General features: G+C 41.6%; 1 protein-coding gene across 2 annotated transcripts in view; it reads right to left on the bottom strand.

Annotated features, from left to right (window-relative positions):
- Nucleotides 1–16,480, bottom strand: part of STK39 (serine/threonine kinase 39) — a 297,979-nt gene that overhangs the window by 6,425 nt on the left and 275,074 nt on the right. For both annotated transcript variants that reach the window (XM_045066931.1, XM_045066932.1), the window contains one exon: nucleotides 8,112–8,176. In XM_045066931.1, the coding sequence (XP_044922866.1) occupies nucleotides 8,112–8,176 (65 nt within the window). The remainder of the gene's footprint in view (nucleotides 1–8,111; nucleotides 8,177–16,480) is intronic.

The following is a 16,480-nucleotide window of genomic DNA, read 5'->3' as shown; positions in this document are numbered from 1 at the left end:
AATTATTCACTTACTAATTTACTAAATTATTCACTTACTAATTTATTAAATCTAATAATAAACCTATTACATGCTAACAAATAAAATCTTAATGGAAAATGACCACAGTTTACCAAAACAAAAATTTGAGAATGGCACTGCTTCACATTCTGCAAATCTCTTTAATGTCTTGCTTAACAGAAGATGGCTAGATTTTCATATTTGCTTCCACATTCCATCTATTGTTTTATGTTGCTCCCTTGACATATGTAAAGAAAATCCAGGGCACCTGAGTGGGTCAGTGGGTTAAGCCTCTGCCTTTGGCTCAGGTCATGGTCTCAGGGTCCTGGGATAGAGTCCCACATCAGGCTCCCTGCTCAGCAAGGAGCCTGCTTCCCCATCCCCTCCCCACTGCCGACGTCTCTGCCTGCCTCTCTGCCTACCTGTGGTATCTCTCTCTCTGTCAAATAAATAAATAAAATCTTAAAAAAAAAAAAAGGAAAAAAAATCCACCCTCCTATAAATAGGTCACTGAAAGGGAATAAATAGTATTTCAAAAGTCTTTCTGATCATTGTGACTGTTGTTTGTCACCATACCAAGATATGCCAAGTGGATTTTCTTAAAATTTAGTTGCATTGTAGAATCTGAAACCCCATACTCTATTACATTGAAACCAGTGGCCTATCTCTCAGTTGGAAGTGATCTTTTCCCCTCAGCATCACTGAATTATGCAGATCATCCACTGCTGACACAGTCTGTTATAGAATCTCAGTGTTTCAATATGCAATGTCCACCAATCATATTCATTAATATCACACATGACTAATCTCATCAGAAAAAGTAAGTACTGGGCTGTTGTCACACTTACAGTGGCAGATGCAAGTTTCCCAAAATCCTTTCTCTGCTCTAGAACAGAAAGGTATTATTGATGACAAATATTTTCAGTTGTTTTCCTTGAAGTGTCAGGCTCACTTGGTTCATTTTGAAAAAATACTGCCAAATTCTTAGTATGAATAACCACAGTTTGTCAGTTATTCTTCTGAGTAAGAATGGTGTTCCACAGGGATTTAAAAAAAAAAAAAAAAAAAAAAAAGGCTAGTTCAGCCTACAACTTAATCTCACAAGAGCTTTTCCTGGAGACAACCACAGTACTTCATGATAGAAGCCTACCTTGCTTTATTGCATTTCACTTTCTTGCCTTTTCCGGATAGCACATTTTTTTTTTCTTTTTATAAATTGAAGATTTGTGGCAATCCTGTACCACGTAAGTCTGGTGGGGTCATTTTCCCACAGCACTGGCTCGATTCTTGTCTGTAATATTTTGGTAATTCTCACACTTTTTAAAAGACTTTCATTATATTTGTTATAGTAATAGGACATCAGTGATTTCTGATGTTAATTTTGCAATTGTTCTGGGGCCCATGGGCCATGCCTATATAAGATGGTGAGCTTAATCCATAAATGCTGTGTGTGTTCTAACTGTTTCACTCACTGGCTATTCCCCTGTCTCTCTGCCTTGCCTCAGGCCTCCTAAGTCCCAGAGATCCAACAATATTGAAATCAGACCAACTCGACCCTACAATGGTCTTTAAGTGTTCAAGTGAAAGGAAGAGCTGCATGTCTCTCACTTTAAATCAAAAACTAGAAATGAGGGGCGCCTGGGTGGCTCAGTGGGCTAATCCACTGCCTTCGGCTCAGGTCATGATCTCAGGGTCCTGGGATTGAGTCCCGCATCGGGCTCTCTGCTCAGCAGGGAGCCTGCTTCCATCTCTCTCTCTCTCTCTGCCTGCCTCTCCACCTACTTGTGATCTCTCGCTATCAAATAAATAAATAAAATCTTTAAAAAAAAAATAAAAAATAAAAACACTAAAAATGATTAAACTTAGTGAGGAGGGCAGATCAAAAGCCAAGACAGGTCAAAAGCTAGGCCTTTCGCACCCTTTAAGGCCAAGCTGTGATTATAAAAGAAAAGTTCTTGAAGGAAACTGGAAGTGCTACTCCAGTGAACACATGAATGATAAGAAAGCCAACAGCCTTATTGCTGATATAGAGAAGGTTTTAGTGGTCAGATAGAAGACCAAACTGGTCACCACATTCCCTTAAGCCAAGCCTAATCCAGAGCAAGGCCCTAATTTGCTCTTCAATTCTTTGAAGGCTGAGAGAGGTAAGGATGTTGTAGAAGACAAGGTGGAAGCTACCAGAGGTTGGATCCTGAAGTTTAAGGAGAGGAGCTGTCTCCGTAACATGTAAGTGCAAGGTGAAGCATGTCAGTCATCCAGAAGACAGAGCTAAGACAATTAAAGAAGGCAGCTACAGTAAACAACAGAATTTCAATGTAGACAGCACAGCCTTCTATTGGAAGAAGATACCATCTAGGGCTGTCATAGCTAGAGAGGAGAAGTCAATGCCTGGCTTCAAACTTCAGGACAGGCTGGTTCTTGTTAGGGGCTAATGCCGATGGGGACTCTAAGTTGAAGCCAATCTTCACTTACCTTTCCAGAAGTCCTAGGGCCCTTAAGAATTATGCTAGATTGGTTTATACTCTACAGCCTATAAACGGAACAAGAGACAGCACCTTTGCTGATAAAATGGTTTACTGAATATTTGAAGCCCCCTCTTGAGAACTGCAGCTTAGAAGAGAACAGTCCTTTCAAAATATTACTGCTCATTGATGATGTACTTGTCACCCAAGAGCTCTAATGGAAATGGCACAATGAGATGCATGTGGTTTTCATGCCTGCTAACACAGTATCCATTCTACAGCTCATGGGTCAAGAAGCAATTTCAACTTTCAAGTCCTATTATTTAAGAAATACATTTCATGAGGCTATAGCTGCCACAGACAGTGATTTCTCTGATGGATCTGGGCAAAGAAATTTGAAAACCTTTTGGAAAAATTCACCTTTCTAGATGCCATTAAGGACATGAGTGATTCGTGGAAAGAGGTCAAAATGTCTCCATTAACAGGAGTTTGGAAGAAATTGTTTCCAGACCTCACAGATGACTCTGAGTGGCTCAAAACTTTAGCAGAGGAAGTAACTGCAGAGATGGTGGAAACCGCGAGAAAACTAGAATTAGAAGGGGAACCTGAAGAAGGGACTGAATTCCTGCAAGGTCAGGAAAAAAACCTGAGCAGATGAGAAGTTGGTTTTTTATGGATGAGCAAAGTGGTCTCTTGAGATAGAATCTACTTCTGGTGAAGATGCTATGAAGACTGTTGAAATGACAACCTGGGTGGGCTTTGGAGCCACTGGAAATTTTAAAATATACAGAGGTTGTGATGGGATCGGTCTGGGGTGGGGGCTGGTGCCTGGGATTTTTGAGCTCCCTAGGTGATTCAAAGGTTAGAGTTTGAGAACCACTGTTCTACGCAAGTGCTTCCCAATATGTGAAACACCAAATAAGCTCCCAAGTTTCCCATCAAGCAGTGGTTCTCAAACTTTAGCATGCACCAGAATCACCTGGAGAACTTGTTAAAACACTTGCACCCTACGTCCCAGAAATTCTGAATCCTTAGGCCTGGGATGTAGACATAGAATTTATGTTTTTATCAGATAGCTTCCAGATGAAGCTGACACTGCCAGTTTGGGGACCCCGCTTGGAGAACCACTGTCTTGGACTGGAGCTGGAGACCCAGAGCTGCTACCCGGATCTTCCTGAACTGATAGGCTGCCTTGAGATTTTTGTCTTATCCTTCTCTTCTTTCAGTAAGGGCTGGGGGTCGGGGGGGAGAAGTTGAGTTGTTTTCATCTCATTTCAGTCTTCCCTTTACCTGTACTTCAGGAAATGTTGCCTAGTGACACAGCCTCCAACTATGGTTATGCTAAACGCCTCTAAAAATAAGGCCTGTTAGTCGTGAATTGCCAAAGTGCTTATGAAATTGCTATACGTAATGCATGTTACTTAACTTCAGGAACTAAAATCTGTAATGCTTACGTAAATGTGGACCAACTGAATGTTACTTACACGTACTTACAGCTTCTATTCTGTCTTTAAGGGAGAATTATCTTATTTCATATTTTTACTAATGCAGTTTCAAAAACTTCACCCTGAAAGCAGCAAGACTCAATTGCTTTATAAAACTGCAAGGCAGCAGATTAAAAAATGCCGTAAACATTTAGACTTGTCTCAAGGCAAGGCTCACAACAATCAACAGTGAAACAGTACTGAGATGTTGCACTCAAAGCATGTTCCACTTGAGCTGAAATGCCCTTTTTGCTTAAACCACTTCATTAAAAGTGCTATATATATGGGGGAAAAAAATGTTCTCCCTGCCTCTGGTCATGCCAACAATGGAAATCATACTTCACTTATTATATGTCAAACGAGACTAAAGATCTCATTGGGCAGGGAGTAAATGCATTTCTTGGTAGAACCAACATCCTTGCTCCCTAGGCCACTGTTTTTCTTACATAAGCAGATACATAAGAACTGCCCACCTTTTCAAACTTGAGCCCAGTATTTCTAACAGTGGTGGGAGAGTGGAGCGGAAGGAGATTAGACACTGAGCAATCTACAAACAGCGTGTTTCTCAACTGGGGTTAACCCGTGGAGTCACCAGGGGACACCTTCAAGACGCCCAAAGCCCAGGCTGTCCCAAGAGCAATTACATTAGGGTATCTGGTATAGGACCCTGATAAGAGTAATTTTGTGAAGTGCCCCAACTATCTCCTGAGTAAAGCACTGTTCTCTGAGGTAAGGAACCACATCACCAAGATACAACTTTGTTCTTTAGACGATGTTCAGGCCCCCAACATTCTCCTTTAGAAAGCAAAGAAAGCTCTGAGATAAAAATGATAAACAGCTGAGAGAGAAAAGGGCCACCACCAGCAGCAGTTTGTGAGGAAAAATCCTTCTGAAATACTTTCTTTTATTCTTCAAGAAAATAGCCAAACGGACAAATGAAGGCAAGTGCATCTGAGCCTCTGTGGTTTTACCAGGATGTCAGTGTTCTACAGACGATTAGCCCCAGAAGCAATTCAAATGAGCTCTGTCGGGTGGATCTCAAACTGGCCGGCAACAGGTAACAACAAAGAAACCCCCTCAGGTTTAACGAGGGCTGGACAGAGAATGAAGTGACCAAAACCGAAGGTTGCTCTTGAGTCTGGCTTTACTTAATGTCTTTAGCTATCTTTTGGGGAAAAGCCATTAATTTCCATCTTCTGGGAACAGCACATTACTACATTCTCAAGCTATCAGGGGAAGGGAAGACTTGCCTGGGTTCTCCTGCAGGACTCCGGGACCAGACAGGCCCATACTATTCAATCTGCTTATCCAAGCCCGTCATCCAAAAGGAAGAATCCACAGAGACAGTAAACCGTAAAACCACACAGCTGCAGGGCCCTGATTCTCAGAATGAACGGTGACTGAGGGGATGGGCTGGGAGCTAGACCAGAGGGGACTCTGCAGTGTCTACACTGTAACCACGGGCAAGTTAGCCCCGCAGAGTCTCAGAGTCCCAGGACAGAAAATGAACCTAAGGATTTCACGATCTAGCCAACACGGGATGCCGAAGAAAGTGTTTCTCGTTCTTCCTGCAGGCAAGGCCCAGGGATTTTAAGGGACTCTAAAAAGAGGGCATGAAGCAGAAATCACCATCTTAATTGTTTTACAGGAATTAAAATAAATGCTAAGGGAAAAATGATGGCTGAAGTTTCTCTGACTTGAGGTGTGTATTACACTAATATATTTAATTATCAAGCCCCCCGCGCTGTGCCAGCTACCATGCTAGGCAGTAGCCTCTGGCCCCTGGAGGCTCTAGACTTGAATTCGTGGGGGAGAATAGCAGAGGAGCACCTGAGCCAGGACTGGATGTCGCAGAAGGCTTCCTGGAGAAAGTGAAATTTAAGCAAGAAGCTGGAACATGCCTGCATATAGGGTAGCCGAAGTAGCAGCCCAGAGAAGCTGGATGGATATTTTAGTGCGAGAGAGAAGCACATACAAAGGGCCAGCGGACAAAAGTAGAAGGAGAGAGGAGAGAATGAAGGGAGATACAGCAAGGTAATAAAGCAGGAGCCCGAAAGGGAGATCTGGTCCGGGGTTTGAGTTTTAGGAGCATTTTGCAATGCAGAAGCAGCACCCTGGCCGCAGCCACAGGGTGGTGAACGGAGCCTGCGACAGGCAGTCTGTAGGCAGGAAGGTGTGTTTCAGGAGATGAGAGGATCCCGCTAACGTGCCAGAAATGGGGACGGAGGGAAGAGGACGGAGTTAAGCGAGAGAATCCACAGAAGTCATAAAGAGGCTTGAGTAGGAGATGAAGGCAGTTTGACCTTCTTCTTACTGTTCAGGAAAGACACACTAGGGGTTTCTCTAAGACCTTCGGGAACAGGAAAGGGGCAGGGTTGCTATTCCTGTTTCATAGGTGAGCAAGTTTAGGGAGTGTGGGGATAAGCCAGCATGGGACACATGAGTGGCTCAGTGGGTTAAGCCGCTGCCTTCAGCTCCAGTCATGATCCCAGGGTCCTGGGATCCAGCCCGGAATTGGGCTCTCTGCTCAGTGGGGAGCCTGCTTTCCCGCTCTCTGTCTCTCTGCCTGCTGCTCTACTTATGATCTCTGTCAATTAAATAAATAATTAAAAAAAAAAAAAGCCAGCATGAAAGCTTTCATCTCTTATCTCTGTTTACATACTCAAATTTAGGCACCTCTTCTGGAGGTGTTATGTGAGAACTTCTTTCTTATGCTATAAAAAATGAATAAAGAAACATTAACGGGCTTGAAATCCTGACACAGGCTACCATTTTCTCATCAATATTGTCTCATATGAACGAAATATGTTTACAAAGATGTAGGTGAATTAGAAACATAATAAACGTGACAGATGAGTCCCAAAGCAGAAGACATTATTTTCAATTTCTTAATTTATCATTCTATGTCTCAGTAAAATGTTCTTTTGTTATTGAAAACAAAACAAATGTCTTCAGATAAATTCTTTCTTTGAGAATCTTTGTGTTTTTTTGTTCGTCACACAGCCTAGCCATCTGAAATTAGATGTGAGGCAAGATCCAGAAAGTTAATTAGAGCAGAGCTAACATTTACTGTAACTAATCATTTCGCATCTTTGGCCGCGCGCATTTTCCATTAAATTCTCACAAGAAATAAAAAAGACAGATCATCAATACACATTGTGCACAGCAAAGTGCTAGTCATTTATATCTTAAATTGCTTGCAACATTCTGACTGGCTCTTGCTAAGATTTACAATTTTAAAATGAGTCACTTAGTGTACTGTTTGTTAAAACTTTCCGGAAAATCGTCGCTTTTGACTATTTGGACTGCTCCCTGTTTCTGCCTGTGGTCACCCTATCTCTCGCTTTCAGAACGATGCCAGGATGCTCAGGATCTCAATCTCTGTGGCCGCTCTAGTTCTTAAATTCAAAGTCTACTAGCACAGAAAACCTGCTGCAATACCTCTTCTCCACGAGAATCTATTGCCGTGATTTGAAATGTGGAGTTAAAATGTTATGTCTTTGTTCACTAGCCTTCAGTGAGTAGTTCCACAATTGCTTCCAATTACCTAAAGCATTTCTACAACAATCAGCCTCAATTTTTAAAGTTAGAACCTCCTGGCTTTCACTTTGGGAAAGCTTTATTAAGAGTGTTGGTTGGAATGAGGTTTAATTTTGTCTATACGGTCAAGGTGCCATGCAAACTGAAGGCAAAAATGGCATGGGCTCCAAGATTTCTCAAATGGCTATTCTTTTTTTTTTAAGATTTTATTTATTTGACAGACAGAAATCACAAGTAGGCAGAGAGGCAGGCAGATAGAGAGTGAGAGAGGGAAGCAGGCTCCCTGCTGAGCAGAGAGCCCGATGTGGGACTCGATCCCAGGACCCTGAGATCATGACCTGAGCTGAAGGCAGTGGCTTAACCCACGGAGCCACCCAGGCGCCCTCAAATGGCTATTCTTAAAGATGCGCTGAAAACAAGGTACGCTCATAGAAGAGGAAATTCCCAGTCGTGGCCAGAAAACATTCCCAAAGGTTAAATCGGCAAAGGACAAATGCAAAAATGGATCCCAAAAGAAAGCAACAGCAGCAACAGAATTACAGAGCAGGCTATAAAACTGTGTGATTAGTCCTTGCTGGCAGAGCATGGCAAAATATTTACCTTCTTTCCAGAACTTTCAACTTACCAACTTAAACGTCAAGGTTTTTAAAGCTTTGGGATCATCTACAATCTTCTGTAAATTAGCAGCCACTGAAAAATACAAACGTAGAGAAAAAGTGTCCAAATCATTTACAGTAGCACAGGATTTTCACATCAATGGTTTGGAAAATCTGACTAATCATGCAATAAGCTGCAAAATTATTTCTTTCACAGGCATTGCAAAGTCCATATAAACAACCAAATTAGTCTCACACATTTTCTACAATTTATATCTTCAGTGCATCTGAATTCATCACTATACATTGAGCCCTCATTTCGTACAGCAAACTGGGAAATTACTTTCCAGTGGAAAGTAGAAGTTGTTAGCAGCCCCCAGGTTCTCTATCTCTCGGTTTTTCATAACACTCGACACTACGAAATTTATTAGCCAGCAGAGGGCAGCACAAAATAGAGGCGAGGTATTGCAAAGAAGGGTTTTTCTGAAAAGAATTAAGGTCAGTGCCTTTGAATCCCCCGCCTATAAAGTCATTCAATTCTCTGCACCCATTTTTATCAAGGCAACAAAATACAGTGGATAACCTCTACGACTTGGGCATCTGTGTTCACGCTTTCAGAGCACAATAATCTGTCAAAGCCTCGAAGAGGCACCTTGAACAACAGCCAAGTTGGCTGAAGAGAGGCAAGCCCTAGAGGCTGTTGGTTGGAGTTCAATAGTGAATATATGTTTCTTCACTATTGAAGGATTCATCAGAGACCCATCCCATCTTCCACGGGATCATGATATATTTGATACTGTGGCAGAGATGTCCATTTTTCCAGCTTCCTCCCCTGGCTTAGGGTACAGAATTCTCAGAATGTAATGATGACAGAAATTTAAAACCTCACACTTTCCATATCCAAATCTAAAGTCTCAAGGACTGAAAATCAAGTAAGTGCTGCTGGTGAGGGAAAAAGAATGGACTCCTGAAGAAAGAGAGAAAGTTCTGTGTGTCATTTTTATTTTTCATGTGGAAAGTTATCTGCTGCTTCAGTAATTAGGTATCTGAAATGTTATGTGACTATTTTAAGATAAAAAAAATTAAGATAACATAAATATTTTGAGAAAAGGGTTTAAAATAGAAAATCTAAGTAAAGAGGAGAAAAATCTGCACATTTCATGTTTCTCTAAGGTTGACTAAAAACAACCTAGAGACATGGATTTTCTGCAGATCAGTTTATTTCATTTAATCTATCAGCTGCGGAGGAGAAAAAAAATGAAAATTATATACTCAATATGGCCTATTTCTCTTTATAAACCATAATTACAAGCATCATTTTATCTTCATTTGTTGCTCTTAATACTTCCACTCTGAGCAATCTGTAAAGTTTCGTTTATGGTAACCGCCTCCCCTTCCCCGGCCCCGCCCGCCCCATCTTTTTCTCCTCTTCCTTTTGCCCACACAAGCCAACCATACACATGTCAGGTAAAACCTGGGCCACAGGGGTGCCTGGGTGGCTCAGTGGGTTAAAAGCCTCTGCCTTCGGCTCAGGTCATGATCCCGGGGTCCTGGGATCAAGCCCAGAATCCTTAGGCTTTCTGCTCAGCAGGGAGCCTGCTTCCCTGACTCTCTCTGCCTGCCTCTCTGCCTATTTGTGATCTCTGTCTGTCAAATAAATAAATAAAACTCTTAAAAAAAAAAAATGAACCGGGGCCACCGCCACCAGCCTCAACAGAGTTATCATCACCAAGTGTCTATTGGCCTCCTCAGCCGTTTCCTGAGCATATGTCAGATGATAGAATCATCTAGTAATCCATACAGGAAACACTGGCTCGTGGAGTGAAAAGCTCAGCTGTGCAATGCTGTTCACCAAAGCCAGTATTTATGATGTCAGAACATTCTGACTGGTCGCAAACTGCAGCAAGTGCACAGAATCACTGTGTCCTTAAAAACGAAAAGTTCCTCTGGTTTGGGTTGATTTCACGAGTCACTGCAATGTCTTCCTGTGAATTTCAGTCCTTCATTAGAGACTCTTAGTTAATGTGGATGGTGTACTGCCCCGTTCTGGGTCATCTATTTCCAGTCTGCTCTGTAACGTTCCGCCAAAAGCCACGCTCTGTCCTGCATGAATTCACAGCCCTCTGTCTGGTGTGCAAGCCTGTGGGTTAGCGCCATTCTCCAAGGAACATGGCTACTCGAGTTGTAGACTTGAAGGGCAAAGCTGAAATGCTACCATCTTCAACAATCGTCCCGGAAACCACATTCCCCAATGGTGAGCCCTGTACCTTGGGGACATTAGAAATTCAAATTCTGTCTTTGACTCAAAGCAAAAATAGCAAAACTGGCCACTTACCTGATTACTCATCCCAGATGCTAGGCTTATTTTCAATTTAGTTGATTCTAATTTGTTGTAAAGTGCTATAAAATACCTTCATTTAACTGACATCACATAAAATTCAAGGTGATGCTAATTTCTCTTCCACTAGCAATGCTCATTAAAAAGATGGGTGTCACTGTTTTCTCCCTTCTCCTGACTGTGCACCTGGATTTCAAAAATAAAAATGTGCCTTACCTGGAAGATGAGTGGAAAAGGAAGGGCTGGATAGGGCTGGTCAGCTTTAAGAGCTTCTCAGGTACATGCTGAAGCACCACTGAACTTCATGCTTTAAGGCACTTTGGGATTCCCCAAAGTATGGGGCTTCTGACCTTTGCCTGCTCAGTGGCCATCCTCTTATTTCTAATCCTTCCTGGCTTTCCCAAATAGAACTTTCTGATGAGACTCTGCCTTCCTGGAGCTTGTCCCTCCCCACCCTCTTCAGTCACAAGTGCTCTGATTCTTGGCACAAAGGGCACAGAAAACACTCACCAAGGTACCAGGAATTGTGGTCCCCTTGCCCTAGCACTGCGGCTACAGGCTACCTTTGTGTGAACCATCACGACTTCTTGGCTGTTTGCGGGGGTCTCTGTGGTGCATTCAGGCTTGAATCTCTATCAGTGTTCGGTGCTCTTTTGGAATAACATTTGACCTAAGGTATGGTCGGTATCGTGCTTCGTGAAACTGTAACAATATCATTAACGACCACGTGAGAAAGACGCCAATGCTCAGTGGCTCCCTGATTGGATGCAAACGAAGATGGAAATAACATTGTCCTGGGGGTCATCGATCAGAGGCAAGGCAGCAGAACTGACGTGTCTCTCGCAAACCAAGTCTGGCACTCTCCAGACCCTGGTTTCTCTATAAACTTGTACTACTCAGATTCTCCACATGAGGACAGTTAGAAAAGTAACAGTTACATAATGACTATTTACAGTCTGTGTTTGCATTACAAGTGATTAGTAGAAAGATACACTTTTCTCCCCAGATACCAGTGTATTTCACAACAACTCATATAGTATTGACGTTCTGGGGGCCGGGAGTGAATTTCTCTAATCTGAGCTATTCCCAAACAAAAGCTGTGAAGAAAAGCACCCCAGTGAACGCCAAGTCCAATGCATTCCCCCTAGAGGAAATTCTGAGAGAAGACAAAAAAGCACAGACTTGGGTTACCTGACAAGGTGATGTCACAATATTGTTTGATCCAAGGACATGACCCAAACATCTGCTGTGTACCCTGTGCTGCTGCGGAAAGGCAGCAGAGGATTGCAAAGCAAGAAAGAGACACAGGTACTAAACGGGAATCCAAGCTTCTAAGGAAGGAAGAAAGGAAATGATGGGACAGTGGGTCTCTAATGGATGCCGCTGTAACACTAATTCAAAATCACAGGTAATTGTTATGTTTGGGACAAAATACAAGAGATTTGTCCTGTTATTTTCCCCAGATCTCCAGGCTTTTATCTTCAGATGCGTGTAGCACGATGTGTAAGTGTGTGAATCCCCCAGTCAGAGTGCCTGGGTTAAAATCCTGCCTTTTGCTTAGAGCCATGTGACCCCATGAACTTGGGCAAGTGTACGTAAGTGTCTTTGTGCTCGAGTCCACATATCTGCAAAATGTGGATATGAATAGTGCCAACGTGACAGAGTTCTTCTGGGGACGGAGTTTATACACATACAGTGTTTAGACTAGTGCTTGATGTACTGCAAGTACATAAAAAGGTCAGCTTACTCTCTCTAGCCTGGACAACTGCCTACCTTCACTGACTTCCCTGCCTTCAGTCTTAACTCATGAGCCCTCTTACACTCACCAGAGAGACTTGGAGAATCTAAGTCATGAACTGGGATGTTTTTGCCTTCTCATATAATACTATTTAACTGTTCATATCTGCTTCAGGATTAAGTCCAAGTTTTTAATGTGGCCTATGAGATCCTCCATGGTCTGGCCCAGCCTACTTCTCTAGTTCATTTCTGCCACATCCCACTCTAGATTTTCCTGGGAAGGGCTCCATAACCACTCCCCTCCTCTAAGTATCTACCCCAACTCTGTATCATCAGATGCTGAAACAACCCATTACAGAGCTTGTTTCCCCACTTGATTCAAACCCTTGACAACCCAGACAAAATCTTATTCACCTCTGCAAAAGGTTGATCTTTGAAATATACCCATATCTTCAGAGACTGAGGACTTCTTCCCACTTCTACTGCTACTACCCAAGTGCAGATGCCACTGTCTCTCGTCTGGCTTCACATAACAGCCTCCTGTCTCCCTGCTTTCAACCTCCCTCAATGGCTCAGCCTCTACCCAGCAGTCAGAAGACACTTCTCTGACAGTTTTGTCTTTATTTCTCTTCATCTCTACCTCCTCCATCCCATCTCATCTATTAGGAACCAGCAAGATTGGCTACTTTTCATTGTTTTTCAAGAGATGAGGGACTAAGGCACTCTTCAGATAAACCACCCAGGCTAGCATAGGTGGTAGTCCCAAGAAAGGGAATCTGCAATGTAAGTCCAGGATGGACATGATGAGCGTCAGTATGGCCTCAAGACTACCTACAGCAATGAAGACTAAGTCATACCACTAACCTTCCCTCTTACAACTTTCCCCAGAAAAAGAAATCAGTCATTGCTAGAGGAACTTTTCCCAGGTAGATCCAAACAATACAAGGGATGGACTATTGTGGATACTTGGGTGTGCAGCCCTGATCTTCTCCTTAGGAATGAAGCAAATGTTCTCCCATCTGCTGGGATTATTGTTGGCTGATGACTCTTAGCTTTGTCCCTCTTTGGAAATTGTCCTTGGAAACCTTAAGACTAAATCTACAGACAAACAATGGTACAATAATCTTAGAAGGCATTTCTTTTAGCAAATTTATGAAACAGTGCAAATGAAAGAGAAGCACGAAATAAAAGAATATAAAATATGATACCAAATATCTGAAATGTAGAGGGGAGAGGATTAAAGAATAAGTTCAAAAAAAATTAAGTGACCATCAGCTTAATGTAGACTGCTATATGCAGAAGATGCTATACATAAATTGAATGGTAACCACAAATCAAAAAAAGTTACAGATATGCAAAAAATAAAGAGAAAGGAACCTAACTATATCACTAAAGAAAACCAAACCATGAAAGAGAGAAAAAGAAAAAAGGATCAGAGAAAAACTAACAAGCAACCACAAAACAAGCAACAAATGGCAATAAAAACATATCTATCAATAATTACTTTGAATGTAAATGCTTTAAATGCTCCAATCGAATGACACAGGGTGACAGAGTGGATAAATAAACAAGACCCATCGACACTGCTACCTACAAGAGACTCATTTCAAACCTAACGATGTTTGCATATTGAAAGTGAGGGAATGAAGAAATATTTATTACGCAAATGGATGTCAATGAAAGCCAGAGTTGCAATTCCTATATTGGACAAAATAGACTTTAAAACAAAGTCTATAAGAAGAGACAAAGGAGGACACTAAATAATAATAATAAGGGAGATAATCCAACAAGAATTTATAACTAAATGAATTCAGAGAGGTTGCTGGATACAAAAATCAATGTACAGTAATTTGTTGCTTTTCTATACAAAAATAATGAAGCAGCAAAAAGAGAAATTAAGAAAATTCCATTTATAGGTAACATGTAAGATGCCTAGAAATAAACCTAACCAAAGTGAAAGATTGTACTCCAAAAACTATAAAACACGAAAGATATTGAAGATGACCAAAAGAAATGGAAAGACATTCCATGCTAACAGACTGGAAGTACAAATATTGTTAAAATGTCTATACTATCCAAAGCAATGTACAGATTTAATGAAATCCATATCAAAATACCAACATCATTTTTCATAGAACTAGGACAAAAAATTCTAAAATTTATATGGAACCAGAAAAGACCCTGAATTGCAAACCAATTTTGAAAAAGAAAAACAAAGTTGGAGGTATCACAATTCCAAACTTCAAATTGTTACAAAATTGTAATAATCAAATGGTATGGTACTGTCATAAAAAACGGGCATCTAGATTTCTGAAACAGAAAAGAAAACTAGAAACGAACTCACAATTATATTGTCAATTAGTCTTTAACAAAGCAGGAAAGAATATCCAACAGGGAAAAAGACAGTCTCTTCAACAAATGGTGCTGGGAAAACTGGTCAGCTATATGCTGGACCACTTTCTGATCCTGTACATGAAAATCAACTCAATGGATTAAAGATCTAAATGTGAGGGCGCCTGGGTGGCTCAGTGGGTTAAGCTGCTGCCTTCGGCTCAGGTCATGATCTCAGGGTCCTGGGATCGAGTCACACATCGGGCTCTCTGCTCAGCAGGGAGCCTGATTCCTCCTCTCTCTCTGCCTGCCTCTCTGCCTACTTGTGTTCTCTGTCAAATAAATAAATAAAATCTTTAAAAAAAAAAAAAAAAGATCTAAATGTGAGATCTGAAACCATAATAATCCTAGAAGACAACACAGGCAGTAATGTCTCTGACATCAGCTGTAACTTTTTTTTTTAAAGATTTTATTTATTTACTTGACAGAGAGATAGAACACAAATAGGCAGAGCAGCAGGGAGAGGGAGAAGCAGGCTCCCTGCTGAGCTGAGAGCCCGATGCGGGGCTTGATCCCAGGACCCTGGGGTCATGACCTGAGCTGAAGGCAGACGGTTAACCCACTGAACCACCCAGGTGCCCCAGCTATAACATTTTTCTACATATATCTCCCGAGGCAAGGGAAATTAAAGCAAAAATAAACTACTGGGACTATGTCAAAATAGAAAATGTTTTGCAAAGTGAAGGTAACAATCAACAAAACTAAAAGGTAACCTATTGAAAGGGAAAAGATATTTACAAATGACATATCCAATAGAGGGTTAGTATTCGAAATATGTAAAGAACTTACACTACTCAAAATACTATACTACACCCAAAATACCCCCAAATAATCCAACTGAAAAATAGGCAAAAGACATTTTGAATAGACAAATGAATGGACGTCTCTCCAAAGAAGACATCGAGGTGGTCAGCAGACAAGTGAAAATGTGCTCGACATTGCTCATCATCAGGGAAAAGCAAATCAAAACCAAGGTGAGATATCACCTCACACCTGTCAGAATCGCTAAAATCAAAAACACAAGAAACAACAGGTGTCGGCAAGGATGTGGAGAAAGGGGAACACTCACGTGCTGTTGGCGGGAATGCAAACTGATGCAGCTAGTGTGGAAAACTATATGGAGGTTCTTCAAAAAGTTAAATATAGAACGACCCAACAATCCTAATCATCCTACTGGGTGTTTTCTCAAAGAATACAAGAACACGAATTCAAAAGAATACATACTCCATGAAGTTTATGGCAGCATCATCTACAGTGTCCATCACTTGATGAGCGGGTACAGAGGCACCTGGCTGACTCAGTCAGTTAAGTATCTGACTCTTGTTTTCAGCTCAGGTCCTGATCTCAGGGTTGTGGGGCTGAGCCCCGTATTGGGCTCAGTGCTCAGTGTGGAGTCTGCTGGAGATTATCTCCCTCTTTTTTCCCTCTGCTCCTCCCCCTACCTGCTCACGTGTGCGTGATCTCTCTCTCTGAAATAAGTAAAATCTTTAACAAAAGAAGAAGATGTGCAATGGATAAAAGAAGATATATGCAATGGAATATTACTCAGCCATAAAAAAAACAGTGAAATATTGCCATTTGCCATGATATGGATGGAGCTAGAGAAGATCCTAAGAGAAATTAGAAAGACAAATACCTTATGATTTCACTCATACGTGGAATTTAAGAAGCAAAACAAAGGGAGAGAGAGAGAGAGAAAGAGAGAGAAAGAGAAACCAAGAAACAAGTCTCTGAATATAGGGACCTGTTGGTTACCAGAGGGGAGGTGGGTGCGGAGAGGGTGATATGTGGAAGTGCTGATGATGGCGGTGGGGATTAAGGCCTGCACTCGCTGTGATGAGCCCCGGGTGATGTGTGGAAGTGTTGACTCACTATATTGTACACCTGAAACTGATACACTATGTTAACTGTACTAGAATTAAAATAATAAAA

The sequence above is a fragment of the Mustela putorius genome, unplaced genomic scaffold (genome assembly GCF_011764305.1).
Source record: "Mustela putorius furo isolate JIRA1106 unplaced genomic scaffold, ASM1176430v1.1 tig00003869_pilon_pilon_pilon, whole genome shotgun sequence".
Lineage (NCBI taxonomy): Eukaryota > Metazoa > Chordata > Mammalia > Carnivora > Mustelidae > Mustela > Mustela putorius.
This window is presented reverse-complemented; position numbering and strand designations above follow the sequence as displayed.